Raw genomic sequence first — 18,468 nt, forward strand, 5'->3', positions numbered from 1 at the left:
ATGAGACTTAGTAACAGGACTTGAGGAATTCCAGTGTAAAGCCACTATTATTTTTAATGGAAGGAGTATTTTTTGGCGTAAATACCGGAAACTAGACGTAGTAAGACACCTCTCAATCGTATGTTATGCTTTAGTGCCAAATAGAAATGAAAGTTATGCTCTAGTACTTCAACCAATGAATCAACCAAGATGTATTGAAATATTGTGCTGAGTTCTAGAAGGGTTACAAAGAATGAAAAGAGATGGTTCATGCTCTCAAGAAGTTTTATAGTTTAACTTAGTAGTCATGCCACATAATGCTAAAAGAATAAAAATACAAGACGGTAACTGGTCAGAACCCAGTGAGTGCTTCTGAAAAAAAAATACTCTGAATTTAGAAAACGGGAATGAAAACAGTTTTCTCACATGAGATGGGCATGAAATAGATTGTAAAATTTAGAGAGGCAGAGTGTGAAAACGTACGGCTTGGGGCAGAGAGTGAGGAACAATGCTAAGAGGTAAAGAAGCAGCTCCTTGGGTAAAAATGAGGTGTTAGGTTAGATTTAGTTAAAGGAGTTTATTTGAACATCTTTGCTAATATAAATGTTTAATGCTGTAAATTTTCCTCCAAGTGTTGCTTTAGCAACAGCCTACAAATTTGGATATATTATGTTTACATTTTCATTTAGTTTAATATTTTCTAATTTCTCTCTAATTCTTCCTCGGTTCATGGGTTATTTAGAAGTTTGTTATGTAATTTCTAAATATTTGGGAATTTTCTAGTTATTATTTTTTTTTTTGAGATGGAGTTTCGCTTTTGTCACCCAGGCTGGAGTGCAGTGCCACAGTCTTGGCTCACTGCAACCTCCGCCTACCGGATTCAAGCGATTCTCCTGCCTCAGCCTCCCAAGTAGCTGGGATTACAGGCATGCGCCCCCATGCCTGACTAATTTTGTATTGTTGTTAGAGATGAGGTTTTACCACGTTGGTCAGGCTGGTGTCGAACTCCCCAGGTGATCCACCCACCCCGGCCTCCCAAAGTGCCGGGATTATAGGCGTGAGCCACTGTGCCTGGCCTAGATACCTTTTTGTTATGGTTTCTAATTTAATTCCATTGTATTCAGAGAGCATATTTTCATTTCCTCATTCATACCCTTTGTGTTATTGTTGTCATACGTTTTACTTTTACATATTATAAAGCCCACAATATGTTACTATTTTTGCCTGTGAGTTGTCTTTTTTGGTAATAAAATATATAAAATAAACTTTACCATTTAACTTTTTTTTTTTTTTTTTTTCTTTTTTTGAGACGGAGTTTTGCTCTTGTTGCCCAGGCTGGAGTACAATGGCGCGATCTTGGCTCACTGCAGCCTTCGCCTACTGGGTTCAAGTGATTCTCCTGCCTCAGCCTCCCAAGTAGCTGGGATTACAGGCATGTGCCACCATGCCCGGCTGATTTTTTTGTGTTTTTAGTAGAGACGGGGTTTCTCCATGTTGGTCAGGCTGGTCTCGAACTCCTGACTTCAGGTGATCCGCCCGCCTCAGCCTCCCAAAGTGCTGGGCTCACGCCAGGCCCCATTTAACCATTTTTAAGTGTACAATTTTTTTTATAGTAAGTACATTCACAATGTTGTACAACCATCACCACTATCCATTTCCAGAACTTTTCCATTATCCCAAACAAAGCTCTATTAATTAAACAGTAACTTCCCATTTCCCCCTTCCTCAGCCCCTTGTGGCCTCTATTCTATTAATACATTTTGTTTCTATGAATTTGCCTATCCTCAATACTTTATGTAAGTGGAGTTATACAATACTTGTCCATTCATGTCTGGCTTCTTTCACTTAGCGTAATGTTTTCAAAGTTGATCCATGTTATAGCATGTATCAGAAATTTCTTCCCTTTTAAAGGTGAATAATATTCCATTATATGTATATAACAGTTTGTTGATCCATTTATATGTTGATGGACATTTGAGTTATTTCGAACTTTTGACTATTTTGATTAGTGCTGCTGCGAACATTGGTATATAAGTATCTGTTTGAGTTTTTGCCTTTGATTCTTTTGAGTATATAACTTAGAGCAGAATTACTAGGTTGTAATTAACTTTTTAAAACCTGTTTTTTTGTTTTTTTTTAAGACAGAGTCTCACTCTGTCACCCAGGCTGGAGTACAGTGGCACGATCTCGGCTCACTGCGAGCTCTGCCTCCTGAGTTCAAGTGATTCTCCTGCCTCAGCCTCCTGAGTAGCTGGGATTACAGGCATGTGGCACCACGTGTGGCTAATTTTTGTAGTTTTAGTAGAGACGGGGTTTTGCCATGTTGGCCAGGCTGGTCTCGAACCCCTGACCTCAGGTGATCCGCCTACCTCAGCCTCCCAAAGTGCTAGGATTACGAGTGGGAGCCACTGTGCCTGGCCTAAAACTGTTTTTAAAAGATTAGCAATAAGAACTATATTTCATATTTACCCACATTTTTATCATTTCCTTATGTAGATTTAAATTTTCATATAGTATCTTATTTTTTATCCATGAAGAACTTTCTGTAATATTTTATAGTGTAAATCTGCTGGAAGTGAATGTTCCTATGGAAAAGTTTTTTATCTTACCTTCAATTACAAAAATTATTTTTCCGGCTATATAGAATTATGGATTGGTGGGGTTTTTTTTTCTTTTAGTACTTTAAATATATTACTCCATTGTCTTCTGGTAAGCATAGTTTCTAATGAGTCTGTTTCATTTCTATTCTTGTTCTTGTGTATATAATATTTCATTGATGCTTTCACATTTTTCTTTCTATTTTCAGTTTTCAGCAGTTTGACTATGATATGCCTACATTTTTTTCGTCATAGTTATCCTTCTCTAAGTTCTCTTGGATCTGTTGTTTGTTGACTTTGATTAACTTTGGATAAAAAAAAGTTTTGAAATGTTTTTTCAGCCTCATTCTCTCTATTCTTTTGGTACTCCAATTACATGACTATTATGCTGTTTGATATTTTCTCCCTTGAGTAATTTGTTGTTTTTTTAAATACACTCCTTTTTCTCCTGTTTATATATCACTTTGGATAATTTTAGTTTGCTCTGTCTTCAGAATTAGTGATTATTTCCTTTGTTGTACCCAGTCCACTAGTTGAAGGAAATCTTCATCTCTGATAACATGTTTTTCATTTCTAACTTTACATTTTCATTTTTTTATAGTATCCATCTCTCTGCAAGCATTCTTCATCCACTGTTATATGTTGTCTACCTTTTCCACTAAATACCATACCATTTAATATCTTCTTCTTTTTTTTTTTTTTTTTTTTAAGAGATAGGGTCTTACTCTGTTGCCCAGGCTGGAGTACAGTGGCACAGTCATAGCTTACTGCAGCCTTGAACTCCTGGGCTCAGGCAGTCCTCCCACCTCCATCTCCAGAGTAGTTGGGTCTATAGGTGTGCAACTACACTTGGCTAATTATTATAATCATTTTTTGTAGAGATGGGGTTCTATTAAGTTGCCGAGGCTGGTTTCAAACTCCTGGCCTTAAGCGATCCTCCCACCTTGGCCTCCTAGAGTGCTGGGAATATAGATGTGAGCCACCACACCCCACCCATTTAACATCTTTTTTTTTTTTTTTTTTTTTTTTTTTTTTTGGTGAGACAGAGTCTCGCTTTGTCGCCCAGACTGGAGTGCAGTGGCCGGATCTCAGCTCACTGCAAGCTCCGCCTCCCGGGTTCACGCCATTCTCCCGCCTCAGCCTCCCGAGTAGCTGGGACTACAGACGCCCGCCACCTCGCCCGGCTAGGTTTTTGTATTTTTTAGTAGAGACGGGGTTTCACCGTGTTAGCCAGGATGGTCTCGATCTCCTGACCTTGTGATCCGCCCGTCTCGGCCTCCCAAAGTGCTGGGATTACAGGCTTGAGCCACCGCGCCCGGCCCTTAACATCTTAGTCATAGCTATTTTTAAGTCCCTGTTTCATAATTATAAAATCTGGACATTTTGGGTCTGGTTTCACGGACTGCTTTATCTTTCAATGATGGCTCATTTTTTGCTTGTGTTTTTGTACGTTTCATTTTTTAATTGAATTTTGGGCATTGTATGTAAAAGAATGTTATTCACTGAGGTCAGTGGTATATGTGTTCTGAAATGGGCCTGGCTTCTTCTGTCAGGCCACTATTGTTGGGGGTTGAGACAGTCTAGTCAAGAGTTGGGCTGACTTTGGTTTTTGATGTTTTTAGTGTGCCACTTCAAATTCCTTAAGTGGTAGAACGCCATTACCTTATTACCTTGAGCTTTGCGTGGGGCCTGGTGTGCCGGAGAGTTTTTGATGGTGTTCCTGTTCTACTGTCTGCTTTCAGCACATCCTGTACTCCCGAGTCACAGAGGGTGCCCCCTTCTGCCCCCCCCCCGCCCCACCCCCGTTACCTTGCTTTTTCTCCAGTGGTAGACTGCTGTTTCTTGTTTGTTACTCAGTTACTCAGTGTAAGGCTCTTGGCGGGAACAGAATGGTTTCTTGGTTTTCTCGTTCCAATCTCAATATTAAGCAGGCCATATGCACCAAAGCCTTAGGGTAAGACTTTCTCAATATTCCTGCCCCCGCCCCCATAGTAACTGAACTTCTACCTTGTATCAGTGCCAGGTTCTTGGTATGAATAGGTTTCCTGTCCCATTCCCTGTAGCAGGTCCCATCCCCTGTAGCAGGTCACTTTTGTTTCTACCTCTCCTCTAACAGTAGTGATGTTTCCCTGAGACTATGCCAGGGAAGGTTTCCTGCCTTTCTCCTAGATGCAGATGGGGTTTGCTTAATATGAGAAAGGGGTCCGTGATTCTGGCATGTTATTTTTGTGCCTGTTTCTTCACAGCAGTCAGTCATCACCTGTACGCCTGTACCAGTGAGAAAGGTTCTTTTAGGTCTCCTGCCTGTATGCTTTCTCATGAACACTGAGGAGAAGCCTCTAGAGAAGAGCTGGTGAATGGTTGTGGTCTCTTCTTGTCTCCCAGGCTTGTAGAGATTCTGAACTGTCATACTAGCTCACACCCAGTCTTTAAGAATTGGTTAAAAATCTAGTTGTTTTCTTCTTACCCACTTTCATGGTAGCCATCTCTTCCTTCTATGCTTGGTCAGTTATGAAAGAGTTCATCTGTCCTGTCTCTCCTCAGAAACACTTGTTACCCTTTGAAATTCAGTTCACTTGGTTGCTTTGCAACCTCAACTCTCTGATGGACTAAAAAATACATATTATTTTTTAGATTATCCATTTTTTCCCTAATGTTTGTAATGGGAAGTGGTGATGTTCTATTGTGGCTTTTAAAATGGTAAATAGACCTCTAGAGTTCATTGTCTAACTAGATCATGTTATTCCTTGTCTTTAAAAGTCCTGTACCTATCCTTTTACCTTTAGGGTGAGGCCTAAATCCCTTAGGCTGGCCTGCCAAGCCCTTTGTGATCTGACTCCTACCCATCTTGTCAGTCTGAGCTTGCACTGCAGATGTAGGGGCCTTTATATTTCATATCCGACTACATCCTAACGGTTGAAAAAAATGCTCTCTTTGTGTGTTTTATTTATCAATGCCTGAGAGTCATCTTGCAACCTGTAATGGGTATTTCCTTCTTGTAAGATGTGTTAGGATTCTGTTTGTTATCTCCCTTCTGCATATGTAAGCATAAATTGTGGTTTTATGTAAGCAACATAAGTGTTTATGTAAGTGAGGAAGGAACAATCCAACAAAACAAAATATTGTTTACAAATTAGTTCAATTATTGATGCTGTTGATCTTGGCTAGTGATTAAGATTGGCAAAGAAAATAAAATTGTTCCTGAATAGGTCTTGAAATCCTCATCTTTATCTGCCAAACCATATTGCAAATAGGGTCAGGTGTTGCATGTATTACCTAGCATTTCACAGTCAGTGTGTTTAGGTCACTGTGCTAAATATTGACTCCCTTCTAAAGTGGGTTATCTTCTGCATCCAGCAGCCTCTTCCCTTTACCTGAGGGTGCTGTACAAAAATATTATTTATAATTTTCAACATGTACTATGATGTGAAAATCTTGGGAAGCACCAGACTGGAGGATTTCTTACATCTTTCCAAAAAAATGTTATGACTATTCATAAGTTGGGAGTAAAGTAGTTGCGGGATGTTGGTAATAATTATAATTAACACCTTTGAAGTGGTTAATACGTGCCAGGCACTTTGCTCAGTACTTTTCTTGTATCATCATTTCATGCTCACATTAATTCTCTGAGGTAGTTGCAATCATCTAAGACACTTATTTAAGGTCGTCATACGGTTAAGTGGCGGAGCTGGGACAAGAAGTCAGGTTAGAGTCCAAACTTTTAACGGTTATGATTTACTTAACCCTACATTATTAAATTATTCCTGATTTATTCTCTCAGGTTTTTCCTCTCCTTGAGCTTTGGGTACTTGCTGATAAGAAATTGTTTCTTATTGCTGTATTAAGTGATTCTCCTGACAGCAGGTGAATTCATAGAAAGTGACCTGTAGAAAAAAAAAATTCAAATATTATGGGAAAAATCAATGCCTCTCTAATTAACTGGGATTTTCTGAGCACTGAAGAAGGACCTGGCACCCAACAACACAGTTGTTATCACATGGCAGGCAAAGTATGTTGAAATATGCGTGGTACAGAGTGGGAGTGTGGCTGCTCGGTGTTCATGAAGTGCCCAATTTGTGACATGTAGATTTTCTTGATTCATTCATGAAGTGATAATGTCATTGTTTTATCAAACATCTGTGCAAGAAATATCAGAGAGCAAAAGGTGTCAGAATCATTTATTAAAGGTAAAGGTCAGTGCTAAGGTAATCTGAAAGCATCCTAACTCCTTCTGACTTTAAAGAGGATTCTGAATATTGAGTAATATTCTTTCATCACCTTTCACATGCTGTAGGATGCTGAGATACTCTCAAAGCCCCAGAGCTAATCTCTTGCTAATGTTTTGACTTTTGTATGAGTATAATGAATGCTTTGTTTGGAATTTAAAATATTTATATTTATTTATCAATTCTAGGTTGGTGATGTAGTAGAAGTACAGGCAGATGAAACCTTTCCCTGTGATCTTATTCTTCTATCATCTTGCACCACTGATGGAACCTGTTATGTCACTACAGCCAGTCTTGATGGGGAATCCAATTGCAAGGTAACAGACTAAACCTTACCTAAACATTTTGATCTCAGGATAGTTAATGATACAATACTGCCTCCCACCACCCTCTAATCTTTTATTTTTTCTTATTTTTATTTTTCTTAGGTTTTGTATTTGAAAACAGCTGTTATATAATTGTTTTTTAACTTCTAAGCAAACACTCATCTTTGGATAAAAGGGTGGTTGGATAAAATTAGGTGTGGAGAAACTGAGCCCCAAGTAAAAGCTCCCACAATTTTTATAGCACTGCTTGAATTTAATATTGACACAGCCTATTTAATATTTAGACTCTTTAAAATGGGAGTAATCATAGGCTTAAACTGTGTAACTATACAAATACCTTCATGTATGCTAACCTTACAATTTGATCTATTTTTTTTCTAAAATGTTGTATATTTTCATTAAAAATGTATATTCTTGGGATATAAGAAACCTAACCTGGAGTAATTTGATTCCTATTTAAAAATAACTTAGGGCTGGGTGCGGTGGCTCACGCTTGTAATCCTAGCACTTTGGGAGGCTGAGGCAGTCGGATTAGTTGAGTTCGGAGTTCGAAACCAACCTGGCCAACATGGTGAAACCCTGTCTCTACTAAAAATACAAAAAAATTAGCCAGGCGTGGTGGTGGGCGCCTGTAATCCCAGCTACTCAGGAGGCTGAGGCACAAGAATTGCTTGAGCCCGGGAGGCAGAGGTTGCCGTGAGCCAAGATCACGCCACTGCACTCCAGCCTAGGTGACAGAGCGAGACCCCATCTCAAAAAAAAAAAAAAAACAAAAAAACGGGTGTAGTTTGGAAAATGTTTGCTTTATAAGTAAGTAATAAAGCAACGTTTTATGTACGTATAACAAATTATAACTCACTTATAATTATAAGTGACTTAAAGTAAATTTGGTCAAATGGGGGTAACTTATTTCCCTCATATACTTTCTGGCACAGTCGGTTTTCTTGGCCATGGTCCAGAGCTCCACAGGGCATGAAGATGTATCCTCTCTATGCTGCCTTTAAGGAGGGTTACTGTAGTGATTCACCGCTGGCTATATCCTTGGAGGGCTCCTCTGTTTGTTTATTCCACCTGGAGTTGAAGACTGGGACTCAGTATGTAAAAAAGAACCTTTACCTATTGGATGACTAATTCTGTATTTCAAAAGCATGGTAATGACCTGCTTTTAACCTGTTCAAAAACAAAGTTACAATTTAGGGATATAAATCAAGAAATCTACATAAAGATTTACTGATAGTGAAAAAGTTATTTGGAGTAAGAAAACTTTCAGGTAGTTTCTTTTTTCAGTTAAGTTGTTCTGATCAAATCAGCTAAAAAGTACAGAGGTTTTCAAAATCAGGAGTTAGTTTTAAATGTAGTTCAGACATTGCCTTAATATTCCCCCAAGACGATGACAACACCTTTCTCTTCTGCCTCAGTGGTGAGCTCTTTGCATCTGCTTTAGCCCTTGTTTGATGATTTATAAATGGGTTTATTGGCACCTGCCTTGAGTTCTGGATGAATCAAGTGCATAATATACACTAGTAGAATATTCTAATTATCTGACTATTGCAAGACACATCATCTCCCTGCCCCTCGTACAAAATGTATCCATATTGAACATTTTCAAGATCATTAATTAAGCTATTTGTGTAATGGAACTATTAATGATTTTTTCTTGCTGTTGGCAAAATTTTGGCATTTTTGTGACCAAAAAGGTTATGTTCAATTCATATGTGTATATCTCCATTGCCCATACACTATAGTGAGCAAAATAATAAGTCTCAGTTCGTAAATAGGAAAAAAAAATGTATTAACTTTTTCACGTGGTTTCAGTTAATTATATGCATGTTGTGAATAGAATCCTCTCAGCTGTCAGTGTCAAGAAGAGCTTTTAGGTATTTAATTGTCTTTGAAACCCCCCTTGCAGCAGGTTATCTTTCTAATTATTTGTAATATATTTTCATAATAATACCATAAAACTTATTTAGTGGGAAATGTTAATATTTGTTTATTCTGCCAAAGCCTCTTACTAAAACATACTAAATTTGTTCCTGAAGTCAGTTGGGTGTATGATTATGAAAAGAAACAGTTTTTTTGGTTTTCACTTTTTCTTCTGCTTTCAACTAGATACATTATGCAGTACGTGATACCATTGCACTGTGTACAGCAGAATCCATTGATACCCTCCGAGCAGCAATTGAATGTGAACAGCCTCAACCTGACCTCTATAAGTAAGAATCACCTGGTTTCATTTTACGTCTGTTTCTTGGCTCTGCTTCTCTTTGCTAATAGTATTGCAAAAGAAACACCCACCACTTACCAGCCTACTCTCATTTGTGTTTTTATGGGCTATTCCTTCCTTCTGGCAGAAAAATGAATCAAATCAGCCTTGTTCACTATCAGCCCAGGATAAATCATTGTGGGCCCAGGTATCTTATGATTTTTCTTTTATTTTTATTACTTGTAAACATGGCCATATATCAAAATTTTAGATTATGTTACCCTGTAAAGCTGATCTATCAGACTGACACAGTAACCAGAGTTAATAAAAAACAAATCCTTTTACATGCCATCTAACATTAAAGAGAGAAGGAGGATATCCTCTTCATGCAATTAGTAGGCTCTATCCTTTCTTACAATGATCATGATGCACTAAGGATTGCAAATAGGCTATTTCTTGTCCACAGTAAACAGTTAAGGGATGAGTAAAATGATGTAATTTCCTCTATTTTACTATACTTAGGCTCTCTGGAGTAGATTTGCTGATTATTAGTCATTGTGAGTTGTCAAAAATTTGGCATTTGATTTCAAGACTGGTTAGTTTGGTTGATTAGAGCATAGTACTAATGAGGGTAGCGTAACAGGTTTTATCCCCACGTCGGCTAATAAATTTTATCCTATTCTACCATTGCAGATGGCATCCATTACCCATCTTGTTCATGCATGCTGTTAGTCATAATGAGCGACCAAGTGGTTGGATGTAGTAGTTTACACTAACACCTACTAGTGGAAAAACAAAGTATTCATTCTACTTCAAGAACAATGACCTCCCTCCTTCTCATCATTTTTTCTTTCCTTTTTCCCTTCCTCTTCTGTATCCACCTTGATGATAGGAACTAGGGCCAGAAAGTGTAACAGCTATTCTCTGCCTTCAAGGGACTCACTGTGAGCAAAAGAGATAAAGTAATAAAGCTAAACTTATACAAGGTGATAATAGAGGTGAGTGTAAGGTCTATGGAATCGCAGAAAATGGAGTAACTTATTCTGCCTGAGCTAGAGAATAGTATCTATACCCTTGCATATTTATAGGACAGCCCCCATATTTTTCAGTTGCTTTAAGTATGAAGGAGAATGATAGGACAGGGTAGGTTATTCCTAATTTCTTTAGACGACTGAATGCCTTGCTGTGTGCCTTCAGAATACCTTGTACTTCTGTTACTGTAGTGGTAAGCACTTGCGTCGTAATTGCCTATTTACTTGTCTTCTATAGGGCAAGGGGCATTTCTTTTTTGATTATTAGTATATCTTTAGCACTTAGTATAGCACTGGCACAATTAATATATGATGAATGAATGAGCAAACCTTCATATTTTGTGTATATGCGTAATTTCTATTTTCTGGGGAAAATGCTGTTTACAATGCAGCTTATAAAACACTCATGTTAACAAGGGATTAGGTATTTTTACCTTATTTTGCAGAAATACAGGTTACCATACACCTATTATATTAAGTGATTAGGTCAAGCTCAATATTGAGATCAACTACAAGTCACAGGCTGGACATTTCCAAGATGGCACTCAAGTGTTCACTGTCTAAGACTAGTACTATGGTTTAAAGAGTGGTTTCAGGACCAGCAGCAGCAGCATTACTGGGGAACCTGAATCAGAAGCCCAGGGATGGGACCTAGAAATCTGTGGTTTAATAACCGCTCCAGTGATTCTGATGCACACTCAAGTGGAAGAACTACTGAACTAGCAGTTTTGAAAATTGTATTTTAGGACCAGAAACCTTTCTTCACACGATCCAAGATGGAAGTTACGTTATTTATATACCTTATAAAAGAGAGAGGTGTTGTGTGCTTGCATGATGTTAAACAGAACTTGAAAATCAATTGACGACGTTTGTTTCTGCTCCTATAATCCCATCATGTTATTTAAAAATTATATGAAAATGTTATACACCTTATCAATTCAACATAACTTTTTTTTCCCCAGAAATATAATAGGCTTTTGTAGTTCATTCACAGTTTTATCTATCTCTGTTTTATTATTTGTATTTTCATTCATTCTCATATTTCTGGTACATGGATTTCACCTGGATGTGGAAAACACATTTGCAATTTTGTTCTTTTTACAGATTTGTTGGGCGAATCAATATCTATAGTAATAGTCTTGAGGCTGTTGCCAGGTAAGTTTGTTGTTTCTTTAATTTGTCCTTTGGTTGCGTGGGGGGGGTGGGGGGGAGGGGGTCTATTTTTCTTTTAAATCGACCAAAATAACCAAATACCTTTCTATTATAGAAAGGAATATAGGCCAGGTGCGGTGGCTCACGCCTGTAATCCCAGCACTTTGGGAGGTTGAGGTGGGTGGATCACCTGAGGTCAGGAGTTTGAGGCCAGCCTGGCTAATGTGGTGAAACCCCGTCTCTATTAAAAATACAAAATTTAGCTGGGCGTGGTGGCACACACCTGTAATCCTAGCTGCTCAGGAGGCTGAGGCAGGTGAATCTCTTGAACCCGGGAGGCGGAGGTCGCAGTGAGCCAAGATTGAGCCATTGCGCTCTACCCTGGGCAACAAGAGCAAGACTCCATCTTGGGAAAAAAAAAAAAAAAAGGGAATATAAAGGTGAATAAGCAACTAACCTTGTGATTGGTAGGGTTATGGTAATAGGGTCTCTGTGTTGTGGGGAGGGGGCTGTTAGAAGTAATGCTTAGGGTTTCAAAAATAGCAGAGCTCTAGACACTTTGGATGATATTCCCAAACCTGTTCTAGCCATGGTATTTATTATCCTCGGTTGTAGAGTGGCTGACAACATTGAAATTACACCTGGAGAACAGTGGGAAAGTAATTGAGAAAGTAAGCAGTGGGTAAAATGCTGGAAGAACTACCTGGACTTACGTAAAATGAAAGTCTTCATTAAAATGATAATTAAAACTTCAGTAAAATGATAAATTGTATCAGCCTTCATACAGTTTATCAAGGAGTTCATACAAAAAGGGATGCTTTCTTTCCTCTTCTATCATCGTATTAGTTACCGCAACTTTTCCACTTGGCCTTTACAGCCACACTCAAAAAGAAGTTAAAGAAATACAGGGTCCCCAGTGATCCCCCAAAAGGAGGGTTTATTCTCTCCAAATATGTCAGTGTATTTTTCCCACCTTGATGTTTGCATTCCCAGTCTTTTATCTGTGACTCTCTGCTTTTGTGTCTTGCGATCTGCTGCTCTGTCCTGTTCTCGTCTTGCTATCTATGATTCATAATCCTTTTATCCCCCCATGTATTTTTTTGCCTCTGTGTGTTGCTGGCTACTCCCGTACTGTGCTTCCATCTGTGCTGTACCCTCAAGTAACTTCAGAATGAAGGACCTTTCAGCTTGTCCTGGGGAGTAAGCATATGGTATAAGTAGACAGATACATTCTGAACCCCTTGGAAATAGGTGTGTGTCAGGGCAAAATCTGTCCCCAGAGTTGTTGATGCTATTGGCTTGTTTGGATAAGCTGTGTTCATTTTTTATTTAGGTCTTTGGGACCTGAAAATCTCTTGCTGAAAGGAGCTACACTAAAAAATACCGAGAAGATATATGGTGAACAATTTTTAAGATATACTTATCAAAAAATATGCTTTGTAAAGGCTGTGAATAAATAGTGCATATTAAAAAGTAAACATGGCAGGTTTGCCATTTAATCTAAACCTATATTTAGATATTGGGAATTTATAAGGTGGTAAACTAAGAAGAAATATGACAAATACTCTATATAATTAAAATTATACTATAAATGATATACAACTGGTGAGTGGAAGAGGGCCTAGATTTCCTGCTTTTATAGGCTTAAAAATTCATAGAGCCAGCTGTGTGAGGAGTTGGTTGACAAGTTCTTAGTTTTCATTATATTCTGTAATTTCTTAGGAGTTGCTGTTTACACTGGAATGGAAACCAAAATGGCTTTGAACTACCAAGGGAAATCTCAGAAACGTTCTGCTGTTGAAAAGTTAGTATGAGTATGCGCCACAATTTATTTAGTCATTATTGATTAAAATAGTTACTTTTCTCGGTAATTCCAAGTAACAAGCATAACAAAAAACAACATCAATTATAATAGCAACTACTATTATAAGCACTTGTTTATGTACCAGAAACTGTGCTCAATGATTTGTATGTCTGATTTGGTTTAGTCCTCTGAAGAACACTGTGAAATAATTCATGTTAACCTCTCCACTTTACAGATGAGGAAATGGTCTTGGAGATGGTATGTGACTTACCTAAGCTCACATAGCTATTAAAGGGCAGAATTTACCTGAACTATAAATTCATTCCTTTTTGCTAGTGGAGTCAATAGTTTGGAGTCCTTTAGTTGCTATATGCGAGTTGGTTCTATAATATAGATAATAGTCTCCTGGCACCTATTGAAGCATTACCTGGTAGATCCTCAAGCCAGGTGCCACAGCCATAGACCTCACCCTATATTTGGCATGGATAACCAGTACATCACTGGCACCCTTTCCGTAGCTCCACTTTCAAACTGAAAGAACCTACACCGAGCTTGAGGATTTCACATTGCTACCGTGCCCTCTACCCCAAACATTTAGGATTCAGGGAAATGGAGACAAGATACTCCTTCTATAAGGGTTGAGTAAGTAATGGTGTTTGTATGTGTGCATGTGTGTACGTCCCCTGTCACTTTACAGGAACCTTACTAAGGTGTGTTCCGCTAGTCAGCCATTGCACTTGGGAGAGCATTGGTGGTCAATAAACAGTTCATGGCCAGCTTTTCATTTTGCCACTTGAAAGTAATGCTCCAGCTATGATAACTGAGGTTCACACACAAAGGCTTGTGCTATAGTTATGCGTCGTACACAGAAAAAGCTTTAGATGACTCAGTAGTTTAATTCATATCTGGCTGATGTCTTAAGTATTAATAATTAGGTGGTTTTAAAATCCATGCTGTCTTATTTTTCAGATCTATTAATGCTTTCCTGATTGTATATTTATTTATCTTACTGACCAAAGCTGCAGTATGCACTACTCTAAAGTACGTTTGGCAGAGTACCCCATACAATGATGAACCTTGGTATAACCAAAAGACTCAGAAAGAGCGAGAGACTTTGAAGGTAATTTGTTTTCTGCTGAAAATTGAAACTCTAGAACTTTGTGACTGAGCCAACTTTCACTGAAATGCTGCTCAGGGAAATTGCACCTTTTGTAAGCTTCTGAATTTTCTCTTGATTACATGGTGGCTCTAAGCCAATAAATATTTAAGAAGATTTAGAGTTTTTTTTTTTTCTTTTACTTTAGGCGTCTGTGCTTGTTTTTAGCTCTTTATATAAGAATTTAAGATGAAACAATTTGGCAAGATGCTTTGGCATTTTAATATAAGAGGAGTATGTGAGATGTCACAATAAAAGCATAATGAATGCTTACATACGAACTTTGATCTCACATTCATATCTTAGGGTGGAGTGAGCAAAGAGAACTTAAAGAAGTGAAAAAGTACTGACTGAAGTCGTATATACTGAAGAATAATGATAAAATTGAGGGTGTTCTTAAATATTATTCTCACATACTGTGATAATTTTGATTACAGTGATGTAGTGTTATTGGGAAGTTCCATCTTGATAGTAAGAGCAGTGTTTTCAGCATTGAAATAAAGATGAAATTAATTCTTCCTTTATATTATATTGGTCTGATGGAATTGTATGTCTAATTAGCATGAACTATCTCTTTTATTTTAGGTTTTAAAAATGTTCACCGACTTCCTATCGTTTATGGTTCTATTCAACTTTATCATTCCTGTCTCCATGTACGTCACAGTAGAAATGCAGAAATTCTTAGGCTCCTTCTTCATCTCATGGGATAAGGACTTTTATGATGAAGAAATTAATGAAGGAGCCCTGGTTAACACATCAGACCTTAATGAAGAACTTGGTCAGGTTAGAGCATATTTTTTTTTTTACTTAAAATAATTTGTCAACATACTGAAAATATCTTTTTATGTATTCTGGATTACCAATATATGTGATCATGTCACATTTGGAAAAATGATTCAGAGAAAATTCTTTAATGCAGGCATGTAATGAAGGTAAGCAGTGTTTTCATAGTTATAGCATCAGTTCTTTTGCTGGCCTTTTTGAGAAGGATGCAATTTATGTATTAAATTTGAATGTTACTGAAATTCTCCTTGGAACTGGGTGATGTTACCTTATTAGCTATTGCTTTGGAACAGGAAACAGACAGTCTTCATGACCATCTATAACCATTTGTGGATAGAATATGGGGTAGCAAATATGGCTCTTTTATAAATGTATTTTGTTCCATAAGCAAAATTGACCAGAGTTGTCCTATTGACATTTTCTTGGTACATTTCTGATCAGGTAGAAGATAGACCTAACAAGCAGAGTTATTTATTCCAGTACAAGAATTTCAACGAAGGGAAAATGTGAGGGCATGCACTCCTCAAAATGCGTTCTTCTTTATATACCAATGTAACCCAGACTGTGACCCCATTCTAACCCAGGTGCATTTATTTTCCAGTGCAACACAGTCTGGCTGTAATTCTTCAAGTGATGATTTCTCGGGTACTTTTCTTATTAGTATTGAGGAAGTTTTCCCCTTTTTTTGATTTTACTCTGTCATGTAATGATCTTTGCGAGCCGAAGGAATTTTTTGGCTTGCATTTTATTCTCATGACATTTAGAATGTCAAGACTGTGGAAATGTCATTTTTGTGACTGGGAGTTCCAAATTGAGTTAATGAAACTGTGTGGCTGGAACAGAGCCTCACAGTTGCTTAAATGGGGCTGATTTGCATTCTCACCTCAAAACTCTTTACTTCCTGACTTTAACCCTCTCCACAGTCCCTGCTTTGTGTTTCTGCTCTTGAGACAGCCTTTGCCTAAATCAAAGTACCCACATGACAACTGCAGTTGAAAGGTAGAAAGGACTCTCCAGATACTATTTTGTTTACATTTGACTTCAGGACACCAGTATCTGAAACCATGGAGTCTACATCCCATGTAGATACGAAGGCACTAAGAATAGGACAAAAATTGAATGGACAAATGGCTTTTTCTTTGGATATTGTTCCCACAAGGTTATTTTGTTGGTGATATGGGCTGCCATACCTGACCATTGTCTTTTAAGCCAGAAGTTTTCATCCAGGGTTAGAGCTATCTGAGTAGAACTGCTCTAATGTCAATAAAAGGCATCAAATTGCAGAATGCATGAGAAAAAATTTCGAGTATACAAGCCACCTTTAGTGAACCCTTCCCTGACAGTTAATTTAGTGGTTCATTCTGGATGCTGAGCAAATCTACCTGTTCTGGATTTAGTGCCTGGCTGTATGTGTTAGCCTACCCAAGGTTAAGCGTGACTAGCTTGGGGCTAGCCTCAACTACTATTACAAATAGAATAGCCATCATTCCGAATATGACACTTAATGTTCACTAAAAACAGAAAACATGCCTGGGTCAGGTTCCGTTTGGTGAGACTCTTATACCTCTTTCAGATCTTCATTTCAGCAGATTCCATATTACCTATGGGAATGCAGTCTTCTTATCATCTAGACTATGTTAATACTGCAGAAAGTAAAGTAGATCTTTGGGTAATGATCTAGTAAATTTGATGAGTGAAAAGAAGTTACAGTCTTCCTTTTAGTCACCACTCCTTTCTCCCGTGAAACTTTGCATTTCTAGCTGTGGTTGTCATTTAGTCAAATCACTAAGTTAATAGCCAGACCATCACTTCAGTTAATACAGAGTATAAGCAACTTGCCATTGTTATCAGTTTGCATGTATAGAAATGACCTAAATGAAAGTGCAAAGAAGTCTTGAAATGGTTTCTTAGGCCATTTAGTATTCAATAAACCAGTACACACAAAATTAAGTGTAACCTGTTTTCTCTTTGTTGAGTCAAATTTAAGATCTATGTAACTTTTTATGTTATTAAAGGCAATGCCATTTAATTCCTATTCATACCATTGCAAGCATTTGCTTAACCTCGTTTAATGTGACCCACACTGGGATTAAAAATAGAAAGATATGTTTAGAACAGTGCTTGACATGAGAAACAAAAGGAAGTGGACTGCTCAGCTCAGTTGGAAAATAATGCAGTCTTTGATGATTAGACATCAATCTTTTAGACAACCAAATGATTGTAATCCATATTGAAAAACCTGTGGGGCTACTCTTTATGTCGCCTTCCCATCTTGCAGCTCTGCCTAATGGTGGCACTTTATAGTATAAGTATATATTCTGATTCTAATAATTCAAGCCAGTAGCTGTTATTCACCTTTTACTGTCTGGGATGTGTGTGTGTGCTAGCTACTGTTATGAAGTTAAAAAGAAACCCTCAAATTTTTAAAAATATCATGGGGGAGACACACACATCAGACCTGACTATAGCAATGTGATCATAATCAGAAAAAATGTGGGGCAGTGCAGAGTCTGGTGCTCTTTGATTTTGGTCAAGTGAGCATCAGTGACAGTCACCATGTATATAGCACCTTTTAGGTTATAGATAATTATTTTTGAGCTTTATTTTTTAATCTTTTCATTCTTGTGCAGCAGGTATCGTTAAGGTTAATATTTGAAGTTCATAGAGATAAAGAGATTTTCCTAAGGTCACAGAGTTAGTAGGTGGTGGTGCCAAGATGGAGTCCGAGTGTTCCATTGAGTTGAACCGTATGGTAATTTTTGATCTACAAAATAGATGATTTCACATGTTCAACATATACTTCAGAGCCTTTTCTACGTACAGCAGTTGTCTCACTAAGAGATAGGGAAAAAAAAGTCTTTTTTCTTTTTTTAGGAATTATAGTTTATTCAATGAAATACTAATTAATCCATAAAGGTTATTCTGTAAATCTATATTCTTGACATGGAAATACATATATATTTATATGTATGTGAGAAAAATAGATTATATAGCAAACATAATGAGATTACATTTTTGTTCAAGTGGTAAATACACATTTACCACTCAAAATATTAACATGATTGTTTCTGTATGATGGGATTAATATGTGTTTCAGGGAAAACTCCCAAAATGTGTTTTTACTGTGCTCTCACACCAAGCAGCACAGAGACTTCTGTGTCCAAATGTGGGAGGGAGCAGTTTTTCTCACCAACAAACAGTGGACGCCAAC

At 37.7% G+C, this 18,468-nt stretch overlaps 1 protein-coding gene across 8 annotated transcripts in view; it reads left to right on the plus strand.

The window, feature by feature from the left end:
- The window catches only part of LOC105481350 (ATPase phospholipid transporting 11C), a 216,443-nt gene that overhangs the window by 119,849 nt on the left and 78,126 nt on the right, over positions 1-18,468 (plus strand). For all 8 annotated transcript variants that reach the window (XM_071089211.1, XM_024792751.2, XM_071089210.1 and 5 more), the window contains exons 6-12: positions 6,991-7,119; positions 9,238-9,341; positions 11,467-11,517; positions 12,848-12,912; positions 13,237-13,318; positions 14,288-14,438; positions 15,060-15,257. In XM_071089211.1, coding sequence (XP_070945312.1) covers positions 6,991-7,119; positions 9,238-9,341; positions 11,467-11,517; positions 12,848-12,912; positions 13,237-13,318; positions 14,288-14,438; positions 15,060-15,257 — 780 coding nt within the window. The remainder of the gene's footprint in view (positions 1-6,990; positions 7,120-9,237; positions 9,342-11,466; positions 11,518-12,847; positions 12,913-13,236; positions 13,319-14,287; positions 14,439-15,059; positions 15,258-18,468) is intronic.

Source organism: Macaca nemestrina, chromosome X, assembly GCF_043159975.1.
Source record: "Macaca nemestrina isolate mMacNem1 chromosome X, mMacNem.hap1, whole genome shotgun sequence".
NCBI lineage: Eukaryota > Metazoa > Chordata > Mammalia > Primates > Cercopithecidae > Macaca > Macaca nemestrina.